The sequence below is a fragment of the Bos indicus genome, chromosome 5 (assembly GCF_029378745.1).
Source record: "Bos indicus isolate NIAB-ARS_2022 breed Sahiwal x Tharparkar chromosome 5, NIAB-ARS_B.indTharparkar_mat_pri_1.0, whole genome shotgun sequence".
NCBI lineage: Eukaryota > Metazoa > Chordata > Mammalia > Artiodactyla > Bovidae > Bos > Bos indicus.
In genome coordinates this window covers 117,425,293-117,453,165 of record NC_091764.1, presented here as the reverse complement: position 1 = coordinate 117,453,165, position 27,873 = coordinate 117,425,293, and the positions used below count along the sequence as shown (strand labels likewise).

General features: G+C 58.1%; 1 protein-coding gene across 1 annotated transcript in view; it reads left to right on the top strand.

The window, feature by feature from the left end:
* CERK (ceramide kinase) overlaps positions 1-27,409 on the top strand; it is a 37,045-nt gene extending 9,636 nt beyond the window's left edge. The window contains exons 3-14 of the mRNA XM_070788799.1: positions 10,358-10,471; positions 10,885-11,007; positions 12,005-12,130; positions 13,631-13,694; positions 15,382-15,527; positions 17,937-18,011; positions 18,797-18,949; positions 20,501-20,606; positions 21,170-21,246; positions 21,922-22,127; positions 22,844-23,055; positions 25,456-27,409. Coding sequence (XP_070644900.1) covers positions 10,358-10,471; positions 10,885-11,007; positions 12,005-12,130; positions 13,631-13,694; positions 15,382-15,527; positions 17,937-18,011; positions 18,797-18,949; positions 20,501-20,606; positions 21,170-21,246; positions 21,922-22,127; positions 22,844-23,055; positions 25,456-25,528 — 1,475 coding nt within the window. The 3' untranslated portion in view covers positions 25,529-27,409. The remainder of the gene's footprint in view (positions 1-10,357; positions 10,472-10,884; positions 11,008-12,004; positions 12,131-13,630; positions 13,695-15,381; positions 15,528-17,936; positions 18,012-18,796; positions 18,950-20,500; positions 20,607-21,169; positions 21,247-21,921; positions 22,128-22,843; positions 23,056-25,455) is intronic.
* The last annotated feature ends 464 nt before the right edge of the window (positions 27,410-27,873 follow it).

Below are 27,873 nucleotides of genomic sequence, written 5' to 3'. Positions count from 1 at the left end.
CTGTTATTCAGAGCAGGTTCTTCCTGCTGAGTTGTGGGGCTTCACTGACTTTCCTGTCACAGCAGCCCCACTGCTGAGCCCAGCTAGTGGCTGTTGCATTTCACATGCTGTCCTTTCAGCTCTGAATTTTCCGTTTGGTTCCTTCTAGTCGTCTCTTTTTGTCCTGGGAACTTCTGTCCTTCCGTTCACTTTAGGAACGTTCAGAGCAGCACCTCACCGAGCCTGGTTCTATCAGCCATGCTGAAGTTTGTGTCTGACGCCTCAGACACCTGGGGTGTCCCGGGTGGGGCGTCTGCTGACTGGCTTTCCCCCTGGGCCTTGCAGGGTTGCCTGGTTCTTGGTGTGCTGGTTAATTTTGGAGGCTGGGTATTTTTAATATTATGTTGTGAGTCCTCTGGAGGATTTTCTTTTCTTAGGCAGGTGCTCAGCCTGGTTGTACACAGATGGCAAGGCCGTGGGAGGGGGGCTTCCACATCAGTCCAGCTCTTAAGGCCTTTGCACGCTTCTGGGGGCCTCCCTGGTGTTGGTCACTTGGGTGAGGCTGGCACCAGGAGCTGACGGACTTGGCCATTCAGCTCCCAAGGCCCCTCTGCGCATCCTGTGTGTTCTGCTCATGAAGGCCGAGAGGGAGCCCGGCACGTGTCCGTCTACCGGCAGAGCCAGGACGCCCTCCCAGCCCTGCCGGTTGTGCTCCGGTTCCCTGGACACAGGAGCGGGCTTTCTTTCTCTGCGTCCAGCAGGCTTGGGCTGCTCCAGTGGTGCTCGTGGTAAAGACCCCGCCTGCAAGTGCAGGAGATGTAAGAGACTCAGGTTCGATCCCTGGGTGGGGAAGACACCCTGGAGAAGGAAATGGCAACCCACTCCAGTGTTCTTGCCTGGAGAATGCCATGGACAGAGGAGCCCAGCGGGCTACAGTCCATGGGGTCAAAAAGAGCCAGACACGCTGAAGCAACTTAGCACACAGGCATCCAGCGTGCAGTTCAAGACCCAGGCTGCCCTTGGAGCAGAGGTGTAAGTGAAAGTCGCTCAGTTGCAAACTCACGGACTATACAGCCCATGGAATTCTCCAGGCCAGGATACTGGAGTGGGTAGCCTTTCCCTTCTCCAGGGGTTCTTCCCAACCCAGGGATCGAACCAGGGTCTCCTGCATTTCAGGTGGATTCTTTACCAACTGAGCTATCAGGGAAGCCCCAGAGGTGGGGATAGAGACAAAGGGAAGGGCCTGCGAGGGCTGCTCCTTCTGCAGGGACCCAGCTCCTTCTGCTGGGACCCCGTTTTCTGTGGGGACCCCACTCCTTCTGTGGGGGTGCCACTCCGGCCAGCCGGCCTGCTGCTGTCTGCTTTGGGCTCCTCAGTTAACTGTCTGCCTCCCGTCTGGCCCAGACCTCTTGGTCACAATCAGCAGGGAGAGGGCAGCCGCGGGTGGCCCTGGAGTCTTGGGCTAGTCCTGCGGACGCCGGCCCTCTCAAGCTGCTCTCAAGCCTGCCATGCTGTTTGCCGCCTCACGCAGGCGATCCTGGCCGCAGCCAGTGGGAGCTGTCCTTGACTTGCTTCATTTCCAAGGTGGCAGTCGGGGCCAGGTGGGGGCTCTACTAGAGCCTGGACCCTGAGATCCTGGGGTGCTCCCCCTGCGAGGATGCTGGTTCTGGGGTTCCTCTCAGCGGCCCCCACTGCCTCTCCTGACGGGGGGGTGGGGAGAGCAGGGATCATGGTGCAGGAGTCAGGCATTGTGCCCCAAGTGGCCATGGGGTGCCACTCAGGCCCCCAGAGTTCTCAGTCCCCGATCACTAGGTTGGGGACGCTTACCTGGGGTAGGCTGTGCTGGAAGGAGCACAGGGCTGCGCAGGTGGGAGTTGGGGACTGGCTGCGTCCTGTGTGTGCAAACGCAGCTCCGCAGTTGTAAGGTCTGCAGGGCAATGGTCGTTGCAGCCTGTTCCCCGAACCCACAGCCTGGGGACCCACAGAAAAGCCCATCCCGAGCAGGTGCAGCAGCAGAGTTTCCTGAAAGGCCCAGTCCCGTCCTTTCGTGGGTGCTGATGCAGAAAAGCCTTGGGGGTGGCTGGGCCACCTGGAGCCCGACTCTGGGCCGGGGGGACCCTGGCCCCGCCCACCGCCATCCGGGTGGGTGTGCTCTGTTGGGTGGGTGGCCGTGCACCTGGCTGTCTGGGACCTTGTAAGAGAAGCAGACCCATAGACGGCAGGGACGTTTCTGCTCCGAGTCGCAGCTCGGAAGCCCACGCAGTGTCCTTGGGTCACAGCCAGCTCTGTGAAGGGCAGGACAGAGCCGAGACTGGCAGTGACCATGGCTCCTGGCCGTCGCAGCCGCCCTGGGTGCCGCCTGGGCAGCCTCTCGCCCAGCCTCGCCCGTGGTCCCTCTGGAACGCGCGGCCCCTCAGTCCCCACCCACGTGGGAGGGTGGCCGCCTGTCACACCAGGCGAGGTCACACTCCCTGGGGACGGGGAGGGGAGGCCAGAGAACCGCGTCTCTTGTCAGCAGAAGGCTTGAGGCTTCCAGCCCAGGTTTGGTTACAAAATTTCAGTCCATTTCTGGAAAGGACTGTGTTACAGGAGAACACTGTTTTGAGTTGTTAACAATTATAATATTTGCTAATGGCTTGTGCTAATGGCTCTCAAAGATTGCTTTGTTATTAGAAGAAAAATTAATGCTGGACTGACAGGCACAGAGAGAGGCACCTTCAAGTTTGGCTGAAGGGCCTGAAAGTGAGAGAACCGGGGGCTGATCTGAGTCACTGAGTCGGCAGGTGTCGGTCACTCGAGCCACATTCCATGGAGAAACGGAAATCACTTCAGTATGCCTTTATGCAGGCTTCCCAGGGGGCCCAGTGGTAAAGAATCAGCCTGCCAACGCAGGTGACCTGGGTTCGATCCCTGAGTCAGGAAGATCCCCTGGAGGAGGAAATGGCAACCCACTCCAGTGTTCTTGCCTGGGAAATCCCATGGATGAGGAGCCTGGCGGGCTGCAGTCCATGGGGTCGCAAAGTCGGACACGACTGAAGCGACTTAGCGCACACGCGTGATTTTATGCAAGGTGCAAACCCTGGTAAGATTACCTACCCTGACACGCTGTTGGTAAGGATATTCTTGTAAATGAAAGCTACGTCCTTCAACATTAAAGATATTCCAACCCCTTGCTGTACGTGGCTGCTTGATTATTGTTGTTATTTTTTTTAAGGTCTTTTTCTTCACCCGTTTCTGAGTGGCTTTGTGGGTGTTCACGTCCACACCTGGGTGCCTGTCCCGCATCCTGCAGGCGGGGGGCACGGCTGTGGGTGAGGGGGTGCCCCGCCTCGGTGTGCGTGTGGTGTGTGTCCATCTGGGTGTGTGTGTATTTGGTGTGTGTGTGTGTGTGTGTGTCCAGGTGTGATATGTGGGTATCTGGTGTGCTTTGGGGGCAGGTGGCAAGGTGGGGACTAGTGGCCTGGCTGAGAGACTGCAGAGGCCCCTGTGAGTGTGTGGCCAGAGCACACTTACAGAACGTCCAAGCAAGGTCTTTGTGATCATGCATTCCAGTAAAGCCTTATAAATTCATCCTTTACTTCTCTTGGGATTTGTAATGTGTTAGATAAGTTGTAGAATTCATCGTCAATGAACAAAAATGACCAAACTGAGGGTCGTAGCTGGACGTTAGGTTTTCAAGAGGTTTAATAATATAAAATTAAACAAAAATCAAAGACGTGTTTAAACTTGAGAGGTTTTTTTTTCCAATTTTATGAAAAAGTTGCCTCTTCTTTGTCTTCTTTTATTTTGAATTTGCTTAGTTTTTACAACATTGCAAAAGTTGATACCAGTTAAGATCTTTATTTTAAAGTTAAAAACTGCAATCCTAAACTGCACTTTAATCACACAAACCCCAAACTTCAGCATGTACCACGTGCAGCTTAACACCCCAGGGCGGGAGGGCAACAGGAAGAAGCACGTCTAGTGAGCGGGCGGTGGTTCTGCCTGCGGGGCTCGCGCCCTCCAGCGGGTGATGACTCTTGACCGCATCACTCACGTCTCCTCTTGGGACACTCGTGGTTCTTTCTGCACTTCCAACTGTTTTCTTTCTGAATACTTTTATCACGGAGGTAGCATGCTGTTCCATGGAAAGATGGTCTTGTCCTTAATAAACAGGAGCTCTTTAGTTCTTTGTTCTATGACCGAGTTGCCTAAGGAGCTGTTTCTCATAATCTGTAATGTCTATAGAGAGTAGGTAAACAGTTTGCTTCTGTTGGATTCCAAATTGAGTCTTAAGACCAGGAGAAGTGAAGCCGCACTGGGATGAGGACAAACAACACGCACGGTGGCTGTTTTCAGTGCCCCCAAGGTGTGCAGCAGCAGAGCCCCGTGCCCACGCGGGAGGGCCAGGTGACGGCGTGTCTGAGTGCGCCCGGCACTGCCCGCTGGGCGCCTGGGAGGTGGCACAGAGCAGGTTCTGTTTGCTCGCCCCATGAGACTTTCTGTCTTAAATGTTCAAGCCCCTTCAGGCTGTGCGGAACGGGAGTCCTCAGAGCCCTGTGGGCGGCCCGTCAGAGCGTGAGCATCCTTCCCCAGTACTGGTGCAGGGGCTTCCTGTGGCGTGGGGCAGTGTCTCCCCCGAGTGCGCTGGTAAAATACCTGTCCAGTGGGGACCTTGCCAGTGTGTTAGTCGCTCAGCCGTGTCGGACTCTTTTTGACCCCGTGGACTGTAGCCCGCCAGGCTCCTCTGTCCATGTGACTCTCCAGGCAAGAATGCTGGAGTGGGCTACCATTCCCTTCTCCAGGGGCTCTTACCGACCCCAGGATCGAACCCAGCTCTCCTGCATTGCAAGCAGATTCTTTACTCTCTGAGCCACCAGGGAAGCCCAGGGACCTTGCTGCCTGTGGCTTTAAACTCTTTGGTGACTCATGAGTTCAGAGCGGTAGCAACGATTTCTCGGGAAGCCGTCAGTTTGAGATGACAGGAGAATATTTTCATGGAGGTTGTGTCCAAGCCCTCTTGCTGTGGGTTGGTTTGCATGGTGGTCCTGTGGACGGCTCTGCCACAGCTGGCACGCAAGGGTGTGCGGCGAGCCCAGGTGGGGGACCTGGGAAAGAGTTCGGAGGGGCCAGTCAGAGCTGTGGGGGGCAGCTGAAGCCCCCGTGTGACCTGCAGGACCCGGGGGGCCTGCTCGGCCTGGAGCGAGCCGCGGCAGAGGGTGTCATCGCTGCGTGACTGCTCAGCCGCACACGCACACGGATACACATCACACAGATGTATGCACACACGGACACGCACAGAGCCGGGAGGGAGTGCCCACGGGGCCTGGGGGCCGCGGGAGGGACGCCGTGCCGGCAGACAGGCGGGGCGTCAGGCGCGGGCACGGCGGGTTGAGTCCGGTCCGCTGCACCGGCCCCCAGCAGCTAAGGTTTTTTACGACGTGCACGTCCTCCAAGCAGCTCGGAGCGTAAACAATGCGGTGAGCGCTGGAGTCGTCTTCTGGGAGCGTGGAGTCAGCCGTGTCTGGTCTTGGCGCCTCGGTTGAGACTGGACAGGACCCCTGACCCTTCAGCTGGGCCCACATGAGTGTCCGCTCAGTGCCCTTTTTTTTTTTTTTTATTATTGAAGGATAATTACTTTACAGACTTTTGCTGTTTTCTGTCAAACTTCAACATGAATCAGCCATAAGTATACATATATCCCCTCCCTTTCGAACCTCCTTCCCATCTGCCTCCCCTTCCCACCCCTCTAGGTTGATACAGAGCCCCTGTTTGAGTTTCCTGAGCCATACAGCAAATTCCCGTTGGCTATCTATTTGACATTTGGTAATGTAAGTTTCCATGTTACTCTCTCCACACATCCCACCCTCTCCCCCCTCTCCCCATGTCCATCAGTCTATTCTCTATGTCTGTTTCTCCATTGTTGCCCTGTAAATAAATTCTTCAGTACCATTTTTCTAGATTCCGTGTATATGCGTTAGAATACTATATTTATCTTTCCCTTTCTGACTTACTTCACTCTGTATAATAGGTTCTAGGTTAATCCACCTCATCAGAACTGACTCAAATGTGTTCCTTTTTATGGCCGAGTAATATTCCATTGTGTATATGTACCACGGCTTCTTTATCCATTCATCCGTCGATGGGCATCTAGGTTGCTTCCACGTTCTAGCTACCGTCAACAGTGCTGCAATGAACGATGGGATACATGCATCTCTTTCGATTTTGGCTTCCTTGGGGTATACGCCTAGGAGTGGGATTGCTGGGTCATATGGTGCTTTTATTCCAGTTTTTTAAGGAACCTCCATATCGTCTTCCATAGTGCCTGTACACTCAGTGACCTTTTGACATCACAGGGCCAAACACTCTAGCCGCGGGGGGAGCTGAGCGCCTCTGTTTTGAGTGGAGGCCGGGGCCGGGTTGCCCGTGTATGGTGATGGACCTTCCCCCACTCTCCCTGCGCCCCGGAGGCCCTGCGGCTCCGTCCCACGGGGACCCCAGCCCCTGGCCTTCAGGGAGGCATGCCTTGGGCTTGCTCTTCTTGCTGTCCCTGTGCGCAGCTGCCTCGGGAGGAAAGCCTCTCTCTGGGGCCGACCTTGGCTCAATGCACACCCAGCGGGACGAGGCTGGTGAGGCCTCTGTCCCCTCGAACCTTGGGGATCTCACAGCGGCAGGGCTGTGACCCAGTGTGGGCGCTGCCAGCCTGCATGCCTGCTGAGTCGCTTCTGCCATGTCCAGCTCTTTGCGACCCCGTGGACTGTGTCGCCCACCAGGCTCCTCTGTCCATGGAATTTCCCAGGGAAGAATACCGGAGCGGGTTGCCATTTCCTCCTCCAGGGCGTCTTCCCAACCCAGGGATCAAACTCACGTCTCCTGCATCTCTTGCCAGCCTGGCAGGTCACTGAATCCGAGCACCCGGAGCCTAGAGCTGAGCAGGGGGCTCCTGCCTGTGTTGGGAAGCCTCGGGGGTCTTCTGCCTTTTGAGTGGTCTTATCCGAGCATGAGAGGAGGTGGAGGGAGCCCCAGTCTTCCTCCCTGGGCTTGGTCCCCGAGAGGACAGAGGAGTGGCTCGTGGTAGGGGATGGCCTCCGTCTGCCCGATCCGGTCACGGGGTGCCCACTGCACCATTTGTCCTCAGGGTGGCCGTTGCCCCAGGCAGACTCCTTTTTTTCATCTCAAGAAATTTTAAAAATCACCCTGAGAAAGTCACTTTGCTTTAGTAATTTAGTAGAGCAGAGGTTTTATACAGGCTGCCAATAAGACTGCCATCCCAGCAAGGCTGCTTGACTTGGCTTGAAAATCTTACTTCTGTTGTAGGTGTGTGTGGCGGGGGGGCAGGGGGCGATTAGCCAGAGTTGAAAAAATCCTTGTTTGATCAGAGCAGGTGTTGGGCGTGGAGCCTCAGTTTGCTCTCTGCTTCCTGTTTGGAGAAGGGTCGCCGAGCCCACCAGCTCTGGAGGCAGCGGGAGACGCTGGCCGGCCTCTGGCAGAACCGGGGTGGTGGGCAGGGGGTGCTGCTTTAGTGGCCGGAGCCCAGGGGTCTGCTGAAACCCTCCAGTGGCGGATGGCCCCATCGCAAAGAGGTGCTGGGGTAGGGGCGGGGGAGCCCTGGGCCAGGGAGGCGCCCAGGGAGTCGAGCGTCTCTTTCAGAACCTTCTGTTCCGAAGCTTGCTTGAAAGGGGACGTTGGGTTGTGACTTTATAAAGGGAGAGGAGACGCCCACGACCCTCGGCCCCTGATCCTGCGATGTGTTGCAGCCGGCCCAGGGACCACGAGGGCGCCTCCAGCCGTGGCAGGAGCAGCTCGGGGAGCGCCGTCTGGGCGTGGATGCCTGCCCCGGTCTGGTGGGGGGCGCTGCTCGGGGGAGATGCAGTGGCCAGCGCAGGCGCGGGCCTTTCATCTGTCCAGCGAGTCCGGTGCCGGCGTCGATTTGGTCTGAAAGCAACTGCACCGCCTCGCATCACTCACCCTTTCACGGAAGACTTTGGGCTTTTTATCTAATCTCGTGTGCAACGCAGGATTATGCAGAATGCAAGCCAAGGGAGAGAAATGCTAATTAGTGCAGGAAATGAAAGTGGCCCAGTTCCCACCATCAGCTCTCTGCCAGGTGCGCCTCCCGTGTCCGTCCACAGACGTGAACCGGCCATGCCCACGTGTGTGTTCACCCGACGTGCACTGCTAAGCCCCAAGGCCCCTCTGCGCCAGCACAGGCAGGGCGACCCGGGGACCACCGTGTCATTTTCCCTGCACCGTGCCCGTGACTGATTCTCGGAGCCACGCGCAGCCAGCAGCACCGGAGACTTAAGTGACAGGTTTTGAGCGGGTCATCCCGCCAGCCACGCGTGACTTGGGGCCTCTCCCAGACTCTCGACGCCCCCTCACTGGAGGGGAGGGTTTTGAAGACGAGGGTGTGACCGCACACGCGAGGCGACACAGAGCAGGCACCGAGGCCCGTAGCCGGGGGTCAGCGGGCGGGGGAGGCGGAAAGGAGCCTGCCATCTGTGCCGGACCCCGCCCTCCTCGCCCCGACCCGGCCGCTTCCACAGCCCCTGCCGGTTTCACCTGCCAACCCCACGTGTCATCAGGAGGTTCAGGCTGAACTCTCAGCCCAGCAGACGGAGGGGCCGAGGGAGCCGGGTGGGACCGGCCTCTGTTCCAAGCCCGTCACTCACCAAGCCCTGCTTTTGATTGACAACCCCCACCCTCCCCACCAGGCCTCCCGGGTGGCTCAGTGGTAAAGAATCTGCCTGCCAAGCAGGAGATGTGAGTTTGATCCCTCGGTCAGGAAGATCCCCTGGAGAAGGACATGGCAACCCTCTGCAGTATTCCTGCCTGGGAAATCCCATGGACAGACGCACCCGGTGGGCTCCAGTCCTTGGGGTCACAAAGAGTCGGACGTGACATAGCGCCTTAACAATAACAACAACCGCCCCGGCTCAGGCTCGCCCAGGACGGCCTCCATCTGGGTCCTGGGTCTTGTCTTTCCTCGATCAGGCAAGATGTAGAGAGTGGTGTTTTGTCAGATCCCATGATCTCTATCCCTTTTTAGAGAAAATAATTGTGTTTGTCACCACGTCCGTTACGTGGACAAGCAGTGCGCGTGTGAAAGCTTGTATCCTGCTGACCTGGCTTTGTTTTTCTTCTCAGCCAAGCAGCAGATGAAGCTGTGGGTAAGCTGAGTGTAGCAGAAGGCAAGAGTCACTGGAATTTTTCCCTGTTGGGGTGTTAGAGCCCCCCACCCCACCCCAGTGAAAGCAGCCTCAGGCCCTCTGTAAGGCTCCCCCCCCGAATGTCCCTGCACCCCCTTCTCTCCCGGGCGGCCCCCTCGCAGCCCCCTCTGGTCCGACCACTGGCAGGCCGGGGTCAGATACCCCTCGGGAGCAGGGGATACGAGAGGGGTCACAGCTTCGGAGAGTCAGAGCCCGGGAGAGAGGCCCTGGGTGGAGGCTCTACTGGGTCGGGTCTGCCCAGCCAGCTTCCAGCTCTTCTGCGAGTGTCCCTTTCCCGCCCCAGCCCAGCACCTCTAACCTTGGGGACACCCCGCTCTCGGAACTTCGAGGTGTCTAAGCTGGATCTTGTAACTTGATTTCCTTAGGGCGCCAGGCCAGAGGTGAAGCAAGGTCATTCCAGGTGTCACAGCGCCGTCGGGTCATTTAGCTGTTGCAGAAACGGAGCCCGTCGGCGCTCGCAGTCCTCTGAGCCTACCCGGGGCCTCGAGTCGCTGTGCACCTGTGTGACGGTGGACAGGGTTTCCACCCGCTTCGCCGGCGGGCTTGGGGGTCGTAGCCTGTTCACGCTGGGGGCGTGACCTGCAGCCTCCCTGCTCCCAGGTCCTGTCCTTGGCGAGGTCTTTCTGGCCCCGCGTTCCGTCACAGGCTGTCGCCTCGCGCTTCCCACGGCTGTTTGTGTCCGGCCTTACCTGAGGCCCGTGGTGACGACTGGGTCTCCGGTCTAGGGTGTTCCGCGCTGTCCTCCCCACGCCCACCCGGGCACCGACTTCCTCCTCCTGCGCCCGAGTGGGTGGTGGGACCCCGAGCCCCCTGCCCCCGACCTTGGTGTGGCCCTGACCCACCCGCACACGGCGGGGTCCTGGTCTGTCCTGGGCCTCCTTCCCTCTTCATTTCTGAGCAGACTGAACCGCAGGTGCTGGGGCGTGAACACCCTTCCCTGGGTTCAGCACGGGAGCTGGCCTGAGAAGCCCCAGCCCACTTCGGTCCCTGTGGATGAAACACCCTGTCTTCAGAGGGCATGGACTGGGTCCCAGCCTTATGTAGTGCTGAGGCTCACGATGACACGGGGCTTGTCACCTGCCTCTGGGATGTCCCAGTGCGTGGAGTCGCTCTGCTGCCGCTCAGGTGAGTCCTGTGACCCGCTGAGCGAGGGCGTGGTGTCTTTGCAGATGCCTGCACGGTGCCTATTTCCGAGATCATCACCGTTGAGGAAACGGACGTTAACGGGAAGCAGTACAGCAGCGGAAAATGGCAGAAAATGGAAAAGCCCTACGCTTTCACAGGTAATCTGCCCTAAAGCCCTTCATAGCTCCAGGCAGGTCACATGAAAGAGAACTCCTTTGTCATTCGCTTAACGGACTCACTGTGTCCTTGGTTTATAGAAAGGTCCTTGTATCAGTTTTCCAAGCTCTGTTTTTTTTTTTTTTTTTTTTTACTGAGGTATAGTTGGTTTACAGCAGTGTGTGAATCTCTGCTGTAGAGCAAAGTGAGTCAGTTATGCATATCCAAGCTCTGCTTTTAATGTTTGTTCATCTTTTACATTTCTTTATTATTATTCTTTTTTTACATGGGTTAAAAGAACTGAGGGGTAGACTCTCTTCCCTCATACACACTGGAAGGGATTAACTATCAGAGGAAAGGGGCGGTCAGGGGAGCTGGGCGTGGTGCGGGGCTCACGCGTGTGTTCTCCGTGCAGTGCACCGAGTGCGGAGGGCCCGGCGGCACCGCTGGAGGTGGGCGCAGGTGACGTTCTGGTGCCCGGAGGAGCAGCTGTACCACCTGTGGCTGCAGACCTTGCGGGAGCTGCTGGAAACGCTGAGTACGTGCCTGCTTTGTGCTCAGCGCAAAAGTGGATGTAGCGAGACGCTGTGACTTCTGAACACTTTTCTGGTTAGAGGACCGCGCGGGGGTGCCCGGAGCCTGGCCCCCAGGCGCCAGCGCCTCCACTTACGAGCGTGAGGCCAGGGCAGGTCCCTTGGCGCCGTGGGCCTGGGTTTCTTTTCCCGGGAACTGGGCTGGTGAGACCTGCGCTCGAGGCGAGGAGGACTGCACCGGCCCGGGGACCCCTGTGTCCACCAGGGGCGTCTGAGCTGCGAATTGTTGCTGTGAGGAGGCTCTGTCTGTCCCATTTACAAACAGTAGCTCGTTTTGTACCTGGAATGCCCATGTTGTTCGGGTTTATATATTTTTTAATTGAAGAATAGTTGATTTACGGTGTTGTGTCAATTTCTGCTGTGAGCACAGTGACTCAGTTATGTGTGTGTGTGTGTACATATGTTTTTCTTCAGATTCTTTTCCATTATGGTTTATAACAGGATACTGAATATAGTTCCCCTGTGCCATGCAGTAGAAACTTACTGTTTATCATCATATATATGCTATTTTGCTAATCTGTTTTGGGTATAGTCTTAATACACAGTCTCAACAACTGAGTACAATCTTCAGCCACAGAAAAGAAAGAGCGTGTGTTTAGCTTGCTTTTCTATCATTTAAAATTAATTTGGCGTCTAGATCTAGAAACTGGATTTTAATGTATTAGAAGGCAGCATTCCCCACATAGCAGCTTCAGAGTGGCTTCCTGGCTTGGGAAAAGCACGTCTTTGGCTTCGCATCTGGGTGGTGGGACTTGGTCTCTGCATTTCACCATCTAACTCTGCCGGATGGGACGGGTGTCTACTACCCGCCATCTAACCAGTGCGTCCACCTTCCCCCCATCTCAGACCTCTGGCGCTTGGTCCTCTGCTTGTCCCGCTGGGCCTCTGAACGAGTCTGAGCGCGTCCCTCACTGTGACTTAGGCGCTGTCGTTGTTCCATAGCATCTCGACCGAAGCACTTGCTGGTGTTCATCAACCCGCTCGGAGGGAGAGGACAGGGCAAGCGGATCTACGAGAAGAAAGTGGCCCCGCTCTTCACACTGGCCTCCATCACCACCGAGATCATTGGTAAGGCGTGAGGGCTCTGTGTGGTGTGCAGAAGTAGGATTGGGAATGATCCAGGGAAGGTTTTCATTGGATACTTTGTGTACGTGTGTGGCCATACCACGCAGCTTGTGGGATCTCTGTTCCCTGAGCTTGAACCTAGACCCTTGGCCATGGAAGTGTAGAGTCTTAACCACTGGACTTCCAGGGAATTCCCTAAGAGTCTTTTCACTAAATAGAATGTCGGGGTTTTGGCATGCCAGAATGAGAAGAATGCAAAGCAAAGAGTGTAGACTGTTCCAGCCGACGGTTAGCATATAAATCCCTCAAGAAAAACACCAAGAGGGAAAAGGACAAAGACCACAGACAGAAAGTTCTTGCAGGAGATGCAGTTAGTAAGGCTTGGAAATCGTTTCACCAGTGAGTGACATTTTAAAGGACCACGGTGCGATGCCACGTTTGTGGCACTGAGCTTCAGAGCACGTCCTCGACGCCGGGAGGCTGTGGGGAGACAGTGCCTCCTATTCAGCGCCTCCAAGGATTTGAGTAAACTTATTAAAGGGCCACTTGGCGGTGCGGGTCAAGCGTCTTAGGGTTTTTTAACTTCCCAGGGGAAACCATCAGCTGTGCAGAGAGGGAGGTACGCAGATGTCTCTTGACTCGTTTTTATAAAAGTGAAACAGTGGAAACCACTGATGCCCCAAACAAGAAACATAGATAACATTGAGCTGAATCTGGAGGAATAGTTTGTAGTTCTTTAAAATGGTCTTTACAAGGACGTTTCAGTGATAGAAAGGGGGTTGTGATAAGATGCTGAGGGAGAAAGGACACAAAATTGTGTGCACAAGAGTTTTAGAAATTATAATGAGTAAACGGACGATGGACTGACATTTTCTACATTTGGTATTCTAAAATTTACAAAGTCTTTTGGCTACTAAGGGGAAACTATGAAATAGAAGATGTCACCTCTTCCCCCCAAAATCGTTATTTGTTGGCAATTAAGCGCCAATAAGGAGAAGGCAATGGCACTCCACTCCAGTACTCTTGCCTGGAAAATCCCATGGATGGAGGAGCCTGGTGGGCTGCAGCCCATGGGGTTGCTAAGAGTCAGACACGACTGAGCGACTTCACTTGCAGTTTTCATTTTCATGCATTGGAGAAGGAAATGGCAACCCACTCCAGTGTTCTTGCCTGGAGAATCCCAGGGACGGGGGAGCCTAGTGGGCTGTCATCTCTGGGGTCGCACAGAGTCAGACATGACTGAAGCGACTTAGCAGCAGCAGCAAGCGCCAATAATGGGACATCTTACCTGCAGAGTGTATTCTGGGAGGCCGTGCTCCCTGAGGCCGGCTCCATCCCTCTCCGTGAAGGGGATTCGGGGAAGACTGAGGAGGATTCCTTACAGCCAACCCCCCTGAGGATTTTATAGGCCCTCAGTTTAAAGTGGTTTAACCCGCCTTCACTTTAAAGCGGATTCTCAGGCTTGAGTGTAAACGCTACAAGCTCATGTTGTCTCTCCCACAGTAACTGAACGTGCCAATCATGCCAAGGAGAGTCTGTATGAGCTCAACATCGATAAGTACGACGGGTGAGTGAGGCCCCCATCCCCTACTTTCAGCCGTCCTCACTGGCCCTGCTCCCTCCCTCCCCCCGAAGTAAACCTGCCTCTCCTCAAGCTGGGCAAAGCAGGAACTGCGGAGGACCCTGCGTTCCTCTGCTCCTCAGAGGACCGCCGTGGAAGTTTGGTATCCCTTCTCAGTCTTACTGCCTCATACAGAAATCTTTTCATTTGAAGGTGATCACCTCTTGTCCCTAAATATGTGTGTATATGCCCTAAAGTCGAGGAGGTCCTCAGAGCTAAGATGCGGGCATCACTCATTGCCCAGGAGATGGGCCCTGACACAGACGCCATCACCGTGTGCTGTCCTGACCCAGGTTCTACACGCGCTCCATTAGTTCCCTAAAACAAAAGAGCCCCGGGGCAGGCGTGGCCTTCAGATGCAGGGCCGTGTCTCTGGCCTCCTGTAGCCCCGCACGGGTCCTCGGCCTTCCTGGTGGGGCCGACTGCCGCCTGTCCCTTGGTCTGGGGTCCAAGACCTCCTCTCGGTCAGGACCCAGGTGTGCGTTTCCGGCTGCGATGGCACGGGGGTGCAGATGGCACGGGGGTGCAGGGCTGGTCCCTGTCTGCATCTCTGCTGTCCCTGTGCTCTGGTCAGCTCCTGCAAACCGGCCTCCTCTGCCTCAGGCACAGCCGTCCCCTTGCCTGGCACAGGGCTGGTACGTGGTCGGGGCCTGGTGGATGAGCAGAGAGCGAGAAAGGTGGTGAGGAGACGGAAAGCTCACACACGGCGCCCCTCTGGGTGCGGGAGTTTTGGTTGAGACTCACATGGCGAATAGCATGGAGATGGGATTGGAGCCGGGAGGCCGCCAGGGTTTATGGGTCCCTGGCAGGAGCAGCTGGATGCTGGCAGAGGGCACAGGACAGGGGGATGCCCTCCAGGACGTCTAGGGGAGAATCGGCTAGTCCCCGTGACCAGGTGCTCCCCAAGCGTCACCCAGCAGGTTTCGAATCCCGTGTAGCCAGCTGGGGGGCACGTCAGCTGAGCTGGGGGCCCGGCCCGTCCGGTCGTGTGAAGGCTCAGGGCCCGTGCAGCCAGCATCTGTCTGACCCTCGTCCCCGTCTCTCCAGCTGTGTGACCAGGGCCGCCAGCGCCGTCTCTGCTGGCGCTCGGCGTCCTGAGTGTCACTGCTCCCGCTCCCAGGGCCCCGAGAAGGCTCTCGGGTCCCCAGTGGGCGACTGTGGCCCTGGGGACGTCAGGTAGCTTGAGGGTCAGCAGATCCAGGGTCACACAGCGGGAGTGGGCCGTGGTGGGGGAGGGGCCAGGAGGGAGCCATGTGTCACCTGCCACAGGGTCCAGGCTCCTGGGGACCTTGGTGAGGGGCTGGCAGGGGAAGAGGGGTCTGTGGGGGTCTTGCCGGCTTACCTTTCAGCAGCCATGCTGGAGGGCAGGGGCGTCCTCTGAGGCCTAGTCCCAGCCCCGCCTTCACTTGGTCCCCCAGACCTTTCAGAGCCCGGCCTGTGGCTACAGCGGGCTCCGAAGGCTCCCCTCCTTAGACACAGAGGGTCTAATGCCGTCTGCCGGGAGCAGGAGCAAAGTGGGTGGGTGGGGGCCGGTGGTCCCAGCGGCACAGGCAGTCAGAAAGGCCCTGCCTGGACCCTCGGGGAGCTGGGGGCCGGCCACGGGTGCTGAGTCCGCCCCCTGTTCCTCCCGCAGCATCGTGTGCGTGGGCGGAGACGGCATGTTCAGCGAGGTTCTCCACGGCCTGGTGGGCAGGACGCAGAGGGACGCTGGCGTGGACCAGAACCAGCCCCGGGCCACGCTGGTGCCCAGCCCACTGCGCATCGGCATCATTCCCGCGGGTACGTGGGCCCAACGTCGGGCTCTGTCCACTGGGGGGTGGGGTGAGCGGGGTCTGTCCACTGGGGGAGGTGGGAGGGCGGGTCTGTCCACTGGGGGCACCTGGGTGTCGGGGTCTGTCCATTATGAGGGGGCCGGGCATCAGGGTCTGTCCACTGTGAGGGGGCCAGGCGTCCGGGTCTGTCCATCGGGTGCAGGCCGGGCAGGTCGCCCGTGGCTTTGCCTTCAGGTTTACTCCATTTCAGGCGTGCTCTTCTCTCCACACACCTGACGTGAGACCACGGCTGCATTCGGGAAGGGGTCCTGCCCTCCTCCCTGGGCACCAGGTTCCCACCAGGTGGTGGCGGTGGTCTGTGCTCTCAGAGAGCCGGCTGTTGGTGGTGGGTGGGCATTGGGGCCTGGAGCACAGTGGAGGAGAAGGGGAGCCCGGGAAGCAGGCGGCGGCCTGGAAGAAGCGACTGGTGCCTGGAGCCGGGGCTGGGTGTCAGGGCAGGGGGCCTCGGGGTGTAAGGTGGCTGGCTTGTCCTGAGTTGGCTGGCTCAACGTGTTTCATGACTCAAGGAAGCACCTCGTTCTTTCAAAGGACCCACTGTAGTCAGGGGGTAGGAGGTGAGGCAGGGGCTTTGCGTACATCTAACCGGGAGGGGTCATAACTTTTCTTCCAAGGATTTCTTTGGAAGGAATGATGCTAAAGCTGAAACTCCAGTACTTTGGCCACCTCATGCAAAGAGTTGACTCATTGGACAAGACTCTGATGCTGGGAGGGATTGGGGGCAGGAGGAAAAGGGGATGACAGAGGATGAGATGGCTGGATGGCATCACCGACTTGATGGACGTGAGTCTGAGTGAACTCCGGGAGTTGGTGATGGACAGGGAGGCCTGGCGTGCTGCGATTCATGGGGTCGCAAAGAGTCAGACACGACTGAGCGATTGAACTGAACTTAACTGGGAGGGGACGCCCTCCCTGCCCTTGTCTGAGCTGCAGCGGCAGGGACCCTGCTGGGTCAGCCTCAGGTATGAATGGTGCCGTCGCCCCGTTTTCTGGCTGAAGATGCTGGTGAGGTTCCACGGTCAGAGGGCAGATTTGTATGTTATGAGTCTATATGTTACCAGCCATAAGAAGCCATCAGTTAGCTTAGATTAACTATTAACACTTAAAGAGCCTTTACTCTGATCGCAAACTGGAGCAGATTCTGTTGCTCTGAGAGATGACCAAGGCTGCCTGCGACCCAGCGCGTCTTTGTGCAACCATGGACCTGCAGCCCCGTCCCACGTCACTTAGGCTGAGGGACGTGCAGAATGCTCTGGGGCCTGAGGACACGGCGTCTGGACCCTGCCTGCGGCCGGAGCTTGCGTGCCTGGCAGCACGGTGGTGACTGTGATGGGTCTCTGTCAGTGCTGGTCGTGTGTCTGTGTGATATTTAGTGTGCAGTTCTGGGCACCGTCAGTTTACTTTGGGGAAGTCTAGACTGGGGTTTTCAGCTGTTCCGCAGACGTTTTAAATTTCCGTTTCAGCCCCGTTCCCAGCCCACTGAGTCAGGATCTCGGGGGTGGAGCAGGGTGCAGGAGTCGGCTATAAATAAGCACCTGGGAGATTCTCTGCCCACTCAGGTGGTGACCCAGTTAGAACCAGGACAGGCCGAGGGAGGACCCATAGCATCACTGATCCAGGCACTAGCTGGGTGCTCTGAGGTCACCTGCCCTTCTCAGACGACCCGGGACTGGGCCGGGCTGGGGCTCCGGGTCTCTCAGGCCCCACGGGCCGCTGTGCCCCTTCTGTGACCCTCACAAGCTGTCTAGTGTGCGCTTCCCCTTGAGCCCCTTAGGGCTGGTGGTCTGGAGCCCCAGGGCTGCTGCCCATCTTCATAGCAGCCGGGCACTGCTGCAAGTCCTGCCCCGCCACCCGAGGTCCACCCCCCACGCCCCACACAGGGCCCAGAAGAGGTCTCTGAAAGCTCCGTGAGGAGCTCATTGATAGTAATCAAGGTCAGTCTCAGCATTCCTGATGACTCAACCTCAGTGCTATGGTCTGATGCAAAGAGCCGACTCACTGGAAAAGACCTTGATTCTGGGAAAGATTGAGGGCAGGAGGAGAAGGGCAAGACAGAGGATGAGATGGATGGATGGCATCACTGACTCGATGGACATGAGTTTGAGTAAACTCCGGGAGTTGGTGGTGGACAGGGAGGCCTGGCGTGCTGCAGTCCGTGGGGTTACAAAGACTGGACATGACTTAGCAACTGAACAACAAACAGTAACGACCTCAGGAACTAATTTTGTAGGTAGATTGTATTTACGCTGTATTTCCCCCAGTCCTTGGAAGAAAAGGAAGTGCTTACTGCTTCCCTACTTGGAAACACGTTAGGATCTTAAGTTCCTGCAGCGACGTTAAGGATCTCTCCCCATCTTAGGGTCGACAGACTGCGTGTGCTACTCGACCGTCGGTACAAACGACGCGGAGACCTCGGCTCTGCACATCATTGTGGGTAGGTGCCCCGTTACTGCTGCTCGGCTCGCAGGACCCCAGGGCTCCAGGCGCACATGGGCATCCGTCTGCCTTACCACGCGGGTGCCCTGGCCCGTCCCCCCGCGGGGCCCTGTCTGCCGCCCTCCGCTGCCACCATCCAGCTCGTCCAGCTGGGTGACCCTCAGAAACACAGGCGCTGCTCAGACCCTCCAGGGCCCTCACCCAGCCTTGGGGCGCCTGGCACCCGTGCCCCAGCCGGCCCCCTCCTCACCCCCTGCACTGGCCAGGCGCACCCCCAGCCTTGGGGCGCCTGGCACCCGTGCCCCGGCCGGCCCCCCCCTCACCCCCTGCACTGGCCAGGCGCACCCCGCCCGTCTGGAGCCCTGATCTCAGCCCTCTTCCCGGCTCAGGACTCGGCCCCTTATCATCCTGGGGGGACAGACCCCCCCAACTCCTCTAGACAGCGCGTCCCCGGGGCAGGAGACCCTGCAGCAGTCGTCACTGCTCGGCGCTGTCCAGGCACCTGCAGGGCCCCCGTGTAGCTCCCTGCCCTGTCCTCGTCCTCAATGGCAGTCCTGTACTCCGTGTCCCCCGAAGTCACAAGGGCCGTGTTTACAGGCGGTGCCTTCGTGACTTTATGGCTGAGAACCCAGGCGCCTCGTCCTCCTCCTCAAGACCACTGTCCTCTCAGCTAGCAGCAGCCTTTAGCGAGCTTCCTGGCCCTGTTGTTCCCTCCCCACAGAGCAGCTTTCCCAGCCCCTTTCGGAAATCTGAGCCAGGCTCCCACGTGGCCTCTCTCCGCAGGGGACTCGCTGTCCATGGACGTGTCGGCCGTGCACCATGACAGCACGCTCCTGCGGTACTCGGTGTCCCTGCTGGGCTACGGCTTCTACGGCGACATCATCAAGGACAGTGAGAGGAAGCGGTGGATGGGCCTCATCAGATACGACTTCTCAGGTAGCCCGGCTCCCGGCCTTCCCTGCGCCCCCAGCCCCTGCCGGCTCGCTCTCCCTGGGGTGCGGGCCCCCGGGTCCCCGGGTGCAGGGCTGGGAATGGAGGTCAGCTGACTCCAGGTCGGACAAACCAGTGAGGGTCTGCAGTTTCAGGCCGTGTGCAGCACCAGCTTTCGGCGTTTAAATGCAGAGTGAAGTGAAAGGCTCTGTCGTGTCCAACTCTTTGCGACCCCATTGGACTATACGGCCCATAGACTTCTCCAGGCCGGAATACTGGAGTGGGTAGCCTTTCCCTTCTCCAGGGAATCTTCCCAACCCAGGGATCGAACCCAGGTCTTCTGCATTGTAGGCGGATTCTTTACCAGCTGAGCCACCAGGGCAGCCCCAGTGCAGAAGGGGGCTTGAAAGGACAAAGGGCTCAGAATCTGACACTCTTGTGGTTGAGGTGAATGCCTTGGCTGTATTCACTTATTTATTTTTATTTTTTGGCTGCACCTCGTGGCTTTTGGGATCTTAGTTCCCCGATTCCTCAGGCCCCGGGCAGTGGATACGCAGCGTTCTAGCCACTGGACCTCCAGGGAATCCCCTCCTTTCTGGCTGTATTTGATGCGTCATTTCTCTGGTCACTCCCCTTATGGTTCACCTTTGGGTAAAGTTTACAGGCACACCTTGGAGACACGTAGGGCTCAGTTGCAGACCACTCTGAGAAAGCAAATGTCGAAACACAGCAGGTCACGTGAATGTTTTGCTTTCCCTGTGCATGTGAGGTTACGTGTACACTCAAGCGTGCTGTGTGCAGTAGCATCGTAGCTGAGAAAGGTGCATACCTCAGTCTGAAAGTTCTTTACGGTTAAAAACCGCTAACTGCCATCTGAGCCTTCCATGAGTTGTAACCCTTGTGGGGTACAGGGTCTTGCCTCCGTGATGCTGCTGACGGATCGGGGTGGGGGGTGCTGAAGGCGGGGTGTCGCAATTTCTTAAAATAAGACGACACTGAAGTTTGCCGCATCAGTCGACTCTTCTTCCAGGAATGCTGTCTCTGTAGCTCGCGGTGAAATTTGATAGCGCTTAACCCACAGCAGGCCTTTCAGAGCTGCCTCCGCTCGTGAGCCGCACTTGTATCGTCTTCTCGTCCTCACTTCGGCCGTCTCCGCGGCATCTTCCCCACGACTCAATTCCGTCCAAGAAGCCGCTCTCTTTACCTATCCATGAGGAGCGGCTCCTCCTCAGTCAGCATTCTATCATGAGAGCCAGCCCCCAGAAACCCCAGAGCTGAGGACGACAGGCCCAAGCCTGGGGGTGTGCCCGGGGCTTCACAGGCAGAACCTGAGGCCACGAGGGTTCCCTGGTGGCCGAGACGCCCCCTCTGCCAGCACAGAAGGCGGCCCTGGCAGCCAGGAGCCTGCAGCGCCCCGAGACGGTGGCGGCGGCTCAGCCAGAGGCCGGAGAGGCCCTGTCCTTCTGCGGATGCTCTGTCCCCGACGACCCCGGCGACCCGCCAGCCCCTTCACGAGGCTGACGGCGCCACCTCCTCTCCCTCGCACTCCGTCCTCAGGGTTGAAGACCTTCTTCTCCCATCACTGCTACGAAGGCACAGTGTCCTTCCTGCCAGCTCAGCACACGGTGGGCTCCCCGAGGGACCGGAAACCCTGCCGGGCGGGGTAAGCATCTCGCATGCATGCTTCTGTTCAGATGATGAGACGGAAGCAGGACCAGCTGGGGTTGTGAGTGGGGCGGTCCTTGCAGTGTAAGATGGGGGGTGCCATTCATCATGTCCAGCGGCCAGGGTCCCCCAAACCCTAAAGGGGTCCCCCACACCCTGAGCTCTGAGCCGCTGACTCGATTGTCACCTACTGGACCAAACGGCCGCCGTGTTACCTGTCATGCGAAGGGAACAAGGGCTCAGGAGGGTCCACGGCGGGCGTTGCAGCTGGTTTCTGCTCCCGCCGGTGGCCCCCCGCCCAACTGCGGGCCGAGCTCACCCCTCCCCCGAACCGACACAGGGCCCCCAAGGGATGCGCCTGGCTTTGTGTAACTTCCATAAATTTCCGAGAAGGATATGTTGCCCGTATAATTTCTAAGAGTCAATCTGATTTTGAGAGCTCAAATTAACGTGCAAGGGAAGTATTTTTAAGTGAAGCCTCCGAGGCTGCACGCCAGCTGCGCGGGAGGGGCTGGTGGGCCCTGCTGTGCGCGCGTCACCGACTCGGCGCTGCTGCCGCAGGTGCCCCGTGTGCAGGCAGAGCAGGCAGCAGCTGGAGGAGGAGCAGAAGCGGTCGCTGTACGGCCTGGACGGCACGGGTAAGGTGTCCGGGCCCGGGGCCCCTCCTCCCTCTCTGCGGAGCACCCGCTCCTCGGTTCCTCCAGGCCGAGCGCCCTGGCCTTTGCCGGACCTTGGGGAAGGGCCCCTCTCACCGCGTCCCTCTGAGTTACTCCACGCCTGTCTCCAGAATGCTCTGGGACTGGGGGTTCAGCGAGTGGCCTCGCCGAGGCCTTGGATGAAAGTCATGGGCGATTTGTGGATGCCGAGATTTGTCTCATGTCATTTCCATACATCACACAGTACTTTCCTCATTTGATTTTTTTTCCCCCGCAACCATCTAAAAATGTAAAACTCAGTCTTAACTCACAGGCCACACACACTCAGGTGGCAGGCCAGATCTGGCGACCCCTGCCCTAGATGGTGGTCCCAGAGCCCCCCATCCCAGCCCTGGGGAGGACTGCCCCTCGGGAGGTGACTGCGGGCGGGCTGTCTCTGTGCCGATGCCGAGGGGTAGGAAGCCCACCCCCACCTGCCGGGTCCCAGTTTAACATGGCGTGAGACTGTTGGATGGTATCACCGACTCAATGGACATGAGTTTGAGTAAGCTCCGGGAGTTGGTATGGACAGGGAGGCCTGGCATGCTGCAGTCCATAGGGTTGCAAAGAGTCAGACACGACTGAGCGACTGAACTGTGATGCTTCCTCCCGCTTCAGAGGAGGTGGAGGAGTGGAAGGTCCTCTGCGGGCAGTTCCTGGCCATCAACGCCACCAACATGTCCTGCGCCTGTCCCCGGAGCCCCCAAGGCCTCTCCCCGGCCGCCCACCTGGGGGACGGCTCCTCCGACCTCATCCTCATCCGGAAGTGCTCCCGGTTCAACTTCCTGCGCTTTCTGGTCAGGCACACCAACCAGGGCGACCAGGTGAGGGTCCCACGGCCTCCACGCCGCCTGCGCCAGCGCGTCCTCCACCCGGGCGGCCCCTCGGGGGATTGCTGTGCGTGCGAGGGGCCGCAGCAGACTCCTCTGCCTGCCATTCACCCACTGTGAACTCGGCCATGCTTCCTCCGTATAAAGCCTCACGTATAAGCCTTGGCTCTGGACACCAGGCGACGCGAATGTCTCCACACGCTCCCCTGTTGTTTCTCTTCCTGTTTACAGACAGGACAGGCCGATGCAGCGCCGTTTTCTGCTGCTCTCGCAGCCCACTTATGGCACAGTCTTCCAGCTCCTGGAAGGGGTTCTGCTGAGACCCTTAGTCACAGTCGTGTGTGCAGTGACGCGGGGTGGGGGGATCCTGAGTCTAACGCTATCCAGACAGGTGCAACTCTTGATCAGTCTCAGGTTGTGGTGAAGTTCATGGCTGTTAAGTTTTTTCTAAGATCTGGTCCAAGAGTGTTTCCCTGTGGCTTTTAAAATACCGCTTGTTAAAAAGGTAAAGAACGGTACAAGTCACTGCTGGGAACTACGGGATTCTTTAAAGTGTCACGCAGTGTGGGTGAGACTGGGTTTTAAGCGTGGTGGTGACCATTTCTCATGTCCCCACGCTGTGGGGGGCCCCGTGGGTGGCCCCCGATGGTGGTCATGCCCCCAGCGCGGCACCGCTGAGCGCGCGTTCCTGTCTGGCTGTCTCTCGCTAGTTTGACTTCACCTTCGTGGAGGTCTATCGCGTCAAGAAGTTCCAGTTTGTGTCGAAGCCCGCGGAGGAGGAGGACAGCAGTGTGCTGGGCCGCGGGAAGAAGCGGCTGGGACCGCTGTGCAGCGAGCACCCCACCTCCTGCTGCTGCCGCTCCTCCAGCAGCAGCTGGAACTGCGATGGGGAGGTGCTCAGCAGCCCGGCCATCGAGGTCAGGTGAGCGGAGGCGGCGCCCTACAGCCTGGCGTGTGAGAGCCCGCCGTGAACGCAGGGGTGTGCCCCAGGGGCTCTGGGAGCCTGGCACCCTACAGCCTGGCGTGTGGCAGCCCGCTGTGAACGCACGGGCGTGCCCGGGATGGTCCCCGGAGACGCCCTTGTCTCAGTGCTGGGAGGATGCTGGGGGTGGAAGCCCCTCCGTTTCACTTTCTCTGCCACACCCTGCACGATGTTCCCTCTCGTCTCCTAACGACTTAAACTAACAAACTCCCTGTGTGGGTGCTTTCGGAGCCCTGGGTCCACTGACTCCACCAGGATGTGCTCCGGCCCGAGGAACCCACGGCCAAGCTAAGGTCCAGGGTGCCAGGCCTGCCCCTCCAGCCCCAAATCCATTAGGCCCATTGTATCTGGACTTGGGAATCTGCAATCTGGTTATATGTATTACATAACCAGGCGAAATCTAAGTGCCAAGGAAGATTTTTTTTTTTAAATATAAGTGCCGAAAAAGGTTTTTTCTCCACGGAAGGACATAAACGCGTTCTTTTTTTTTTTTTTTAATGGCTGTTGATGGAGGTTGGAGAAGGCAATGGCACCCCACTCTAGTACTCTTGCCTGGAAAATCCCATGGGCAGAGGAGCCTGGTGGGCTGCAGTCCATGGGGTCGCTAAGAGTCGGACACGACTGAGCGACTTCACTTTCACTTTTCACTTTCATGCATTGGAGAAGGAAATGGCAACCCACTCCAGTGTTCTTGCCTGGAGAATCCCGGGGACGGGGAGCCTGGTGGGCTGCCATCTACGGGGTCACACAGAGTCGGACACGACTGAAGCAACTTAGCAGCAGCAGCAGCTGATGGAGGTGTGGGTGTTAAGCGTGCGAAGTTGCTTTAGTCGTGTCCGACTTTTTGTGACCCCGTGGACTCTGGCCCGCCAGGCTCCTCTGTCCATGGGGAGTCTCCAGGCAAGAATGTTGGAGTGGGTTGCCATTTCCTCCTCCAGGGGATCCCTCCCACCCAGGGATGGAACCTGTATCTCTTACGTCCCCTGCACTGGCAGGCGGGTTCTTTAGCACTAGGTCCACCTGGGAAGCCCCTGAGAGACTGAGGGGAGCTGTTTAATTCTAGAAGGATTCTTTCCATCCTGTTACAAACGTCCTTAGGATCTTGAGAGAAAAGTGAAAGTGTTAGTCGCTCAGTCGTGTCCGACTCTTTGCGACACCTTGGACTGTAGCCTGCCAGGCTCCTCTGTCCATGGAATTTCCCAGGCAAGAACATTGGAGTGGGTTGCCATTTCCTTCTCCAGGGGATCTTCCCAGAAGAACTCAGGTCTCCTGCACTGCGGGCAGATTCTTTACTGTCTGGGCCAGCAGGGAAGCCTACTTTAAGCAAACCACACTGGGCCCTCGTTGACCATCGTGAGTGGGTCACATGAGGAAAGTGGCCACAAGCAGGCACGTAGCCCCACCCCCGCAGCGTGGAAGGACAGCTGGGGGCACATCGCCCACGTTTCGGGGCACATGTCCCACGTTTCGGCTGCACGTCCTCGCTTATCACCCCGCTGTAGATGGCTTCTCAGGCAACCAGCCACTGACCCCAGCCGGGCCTCTCTACCCTTGGCGTCCAAGCAAAGCCACGGGCAGGGGCAGGCTCTCCAGCCTCCCCGAGGCCCGGCCTGCTTGTCCCTGCTCTTGCAGCCGGGGTGCAGCCAGCGTGGCAGTGACCGCGCACGTCGCATCTCAGGGCAGGAGGGCTCCAAGGTCCCAAGAAAGCCCATCCCGCGGTCCTATGTGCAGGGCTCCGCTTTCGGTCGACTCATTTCACAAGTTCAGGAAATGCAAGTATTTTTAATGCCGGCTTAGGAACGGTTCACAGTTAGGAAAGGTTCTCTCGTGAAATAGATCCTGTGCATCTTGATAGATATTACGGTGCCTGGAACAGCGCGTCACTTCAGGGGTTTTTATGACCCAGCATCTCTGAGGCGCGTGTGACGTCATTCATGACATGGGGAGGAGGCCCTGCCGGGGTGGGGGGTGGGCCCAGGAGCCCCGGGAGACCTCCAAGCCCCAGGCTCACATGCTGTGCTTGCGGTGGAAGGTGGGGCCCCTTGCCTCCCGGACTGCATCTCCTGACGCTCAGAGTGCTCCTCGTGGGACCCGCCCCACGGCCCTGACGGCTCGGTTCTGATGAGTGGACCCAGGCTGGCCTGTGGGGCTGTCCCTCTGCTCACGGGTGGGTCTGCACAGTCCTGGATTTCCGCTTGGCCGTCACGGCCCTTTGCCAACTCAAGTCTCTCGGGAGTGTCAGGACATTTCTCTGAGCCCCTGACCCGACCCTGGTGACTGAGGCCTGCCTCACCCCTGGGCCAGGGTTCGGGGTCTCAGTGTGACCCTCTGTCTCCGCAGGGTCCATTGCCAGCTGGTCCGGCTCTTCGCACGAGGAATCGAAGAAAGCCCCAAGCAGGAGTCCCGCGGCTGAGCGCCGGCCGTGGGAACCGTGTCTCAGACAATGACGACAGACCAATTATGTTGCGATACATTCAAATTTAGAAATTTATTTTTGATAGTTGAATATTGATTTTAGAAAAATAGCGTGTTTGTCAGCAGTTTTGTGGAACACTTGGCATTTCCGGTTCTGTGTGCGTCTGTGGGCTGCATTTCACCTGTCTCAGCCTGGCAGTGGCCCGTGCAGGCTGGGGAGTGCCGGCCCCTGAGATTGCAGCCGCGCTGACGGCCCGCCCGTGGCTCTAACGCAGCAACTCGGGCGGCGCGTTGCACCGCAGGCGTCCGTGGGGTCCCTGGGCTGCTCGGCAGGACCTGCCCTGCAGCGCTGGTGGTCAGCCCCTGCTGAGGAGCGGTTCGCTTTGTAGCACTTACCTCGTCCCTCGCAAGTAGAGCAGCGCATCTGGACCCTTCCTGTCTTGCGCGTCTACAAGGCAGCGGTGTCCGAGTCTGCCTCCGGGGCAGCCTGGTCCAGCGAGCGGGAGGGACTCCCCGGGCTGCACTCCTGCAACAGCAGCACTTCTAGACGATCCGGCCGGAGGACAGGTCAGGCGCCTTGGAAACCAGCCGCTCGTGTCGCCCTGGCGAGTGTCTCAGCGCTTAGACGCCGCGAGTGCTCTCCCCACGGCGGGGGCTGCCGTGCCCGGGCTCGGTGGCCCGACGGGAAGCAGCCCGTGAACTTCGGACCGAGCGCCCCACCGCCCTGGGGAGAGGGTCCCACGTGCCGGGGTGCCCTTCCCGCAGCCCCGTCTGTACCCGTGATCCAGGCCCATGCCTTTGTTGTCTTCACACTTCCTTCCACGTATTTATTGCAAGGTGCGTCCTGTAAACCGGAAGAGCGTACAGTGTCCTCGCTGGCCGTGTTTTCCTTTGTTTGCTGCGCAAGTGCGGGCCCCACCCCGGACCGGGAGGGGGGCGCCTGGCCTGGCCCCATTTTATCTGTGTTTGTGCTTCTGTGCGTGGACGACGCATCTGCAGCAGCTTTATCTGAAACCTAAGAGGATGCTGCCCCATTTGGACTTGTGAAAAGGGAGCTCGACTGTTACAAGAGGCAGTTTGAGGGCCGCCGGCCACCACACAGGGTCCGGCGGTCACCCTCGCTTCTAACAGATGTCCTTCATTCTCAGAACTCATATATGTTGCATGTCCTGTCTCATTCCCACCCAGGGCAGCCTTCGACAGGAGTTTTTCAGGAGACCGTGTTTCTACAGGGTCCCCAAGAGGGTCTCCATGGTCTTGATCGTCCCTGCGAAACGTCAATCACTGGTCTGCCCCGAAACCCATTGCCGTTGCTAGAAAAACAGTCTAGGCCGAGAGTAAGCATGTTCTGTTCAAGAAGGAACCCCCCACCCCCACCCCTGTAATGCCACGTGTACCCCAGTGGCCTTGGCCATATTCACCAACCGCTTGCTGACCTTCAAAACCGCAGATTCTGGAACTGTCCCCGGGGGTCATGTGACTGTCTGAGCCCCCACCCCCACCCCAGGCGCTGCGGACGACCCCACCCCAGGACCAGAGTACCTTCCTGACCTTCCCACAAGCCAGGACTCTGGTGGAGCAACCACAGCCTAAACTCCAGGATTTTAAGGAAAAATCGGAACTGATGGCTGGATGGGGAGGACCCTGTGCCCGGCGGTGCTGCGGTTCCTTGTTCCCGGTTATGCGCAGGCCAGGGCAGCCGGCGTGCCAGCCCCTCGGCGCCAGCTGCCTCTGCCCTCACAGCGGCCCCGTGGAACTGGCAGTGGCAACGGAAAGGGGCTTAACTTCCTTTCTAATCTTGCTGGCTTCAAGGTTAGAAGATGGTGAATTTGCTCTGATATGTTTGAGAAGACAAATAAAGTTGTTACTTTGGGCAGAATGTGGTTTTTTTTTTTTTTTCCTCTTACAAATTCCTGTTGTCTTTCAAAGCAGAGTATTTTTTTGTGTGAAAACACGTACAATGTAAAGAAAGTGAGCAATGGTGAGCCCACCACCCATGCCAAGGAATTGATCTTCACCCCCAGGCTCCTCCCCGTGTGCCCTTGTGGACCGAGCCTCCCCTGTCCCCACGGAGGAGGGAACTATGGTTTTAAAACTGGAGTGAATCGCTTGCTTCACCCACGTGAGGGGATCAGAACACAGCACCCCACGTGCGCCACTTGGGCATGAGGGTGTTCTGAGCAGGTGACAGTGAAGCAGCAGGGGAATGCAGAGCTGCCTGCCCCTCCCACGTCTGCCTGGAGGGACACGCCCTCCCGATGTGCGGGTGAGCCCCCCTGCCCTCGGGGGCCACCCGTGTCCCTGGAGACAGAGTCAGCTCTGAGCTGACAGACCAACCTGAGT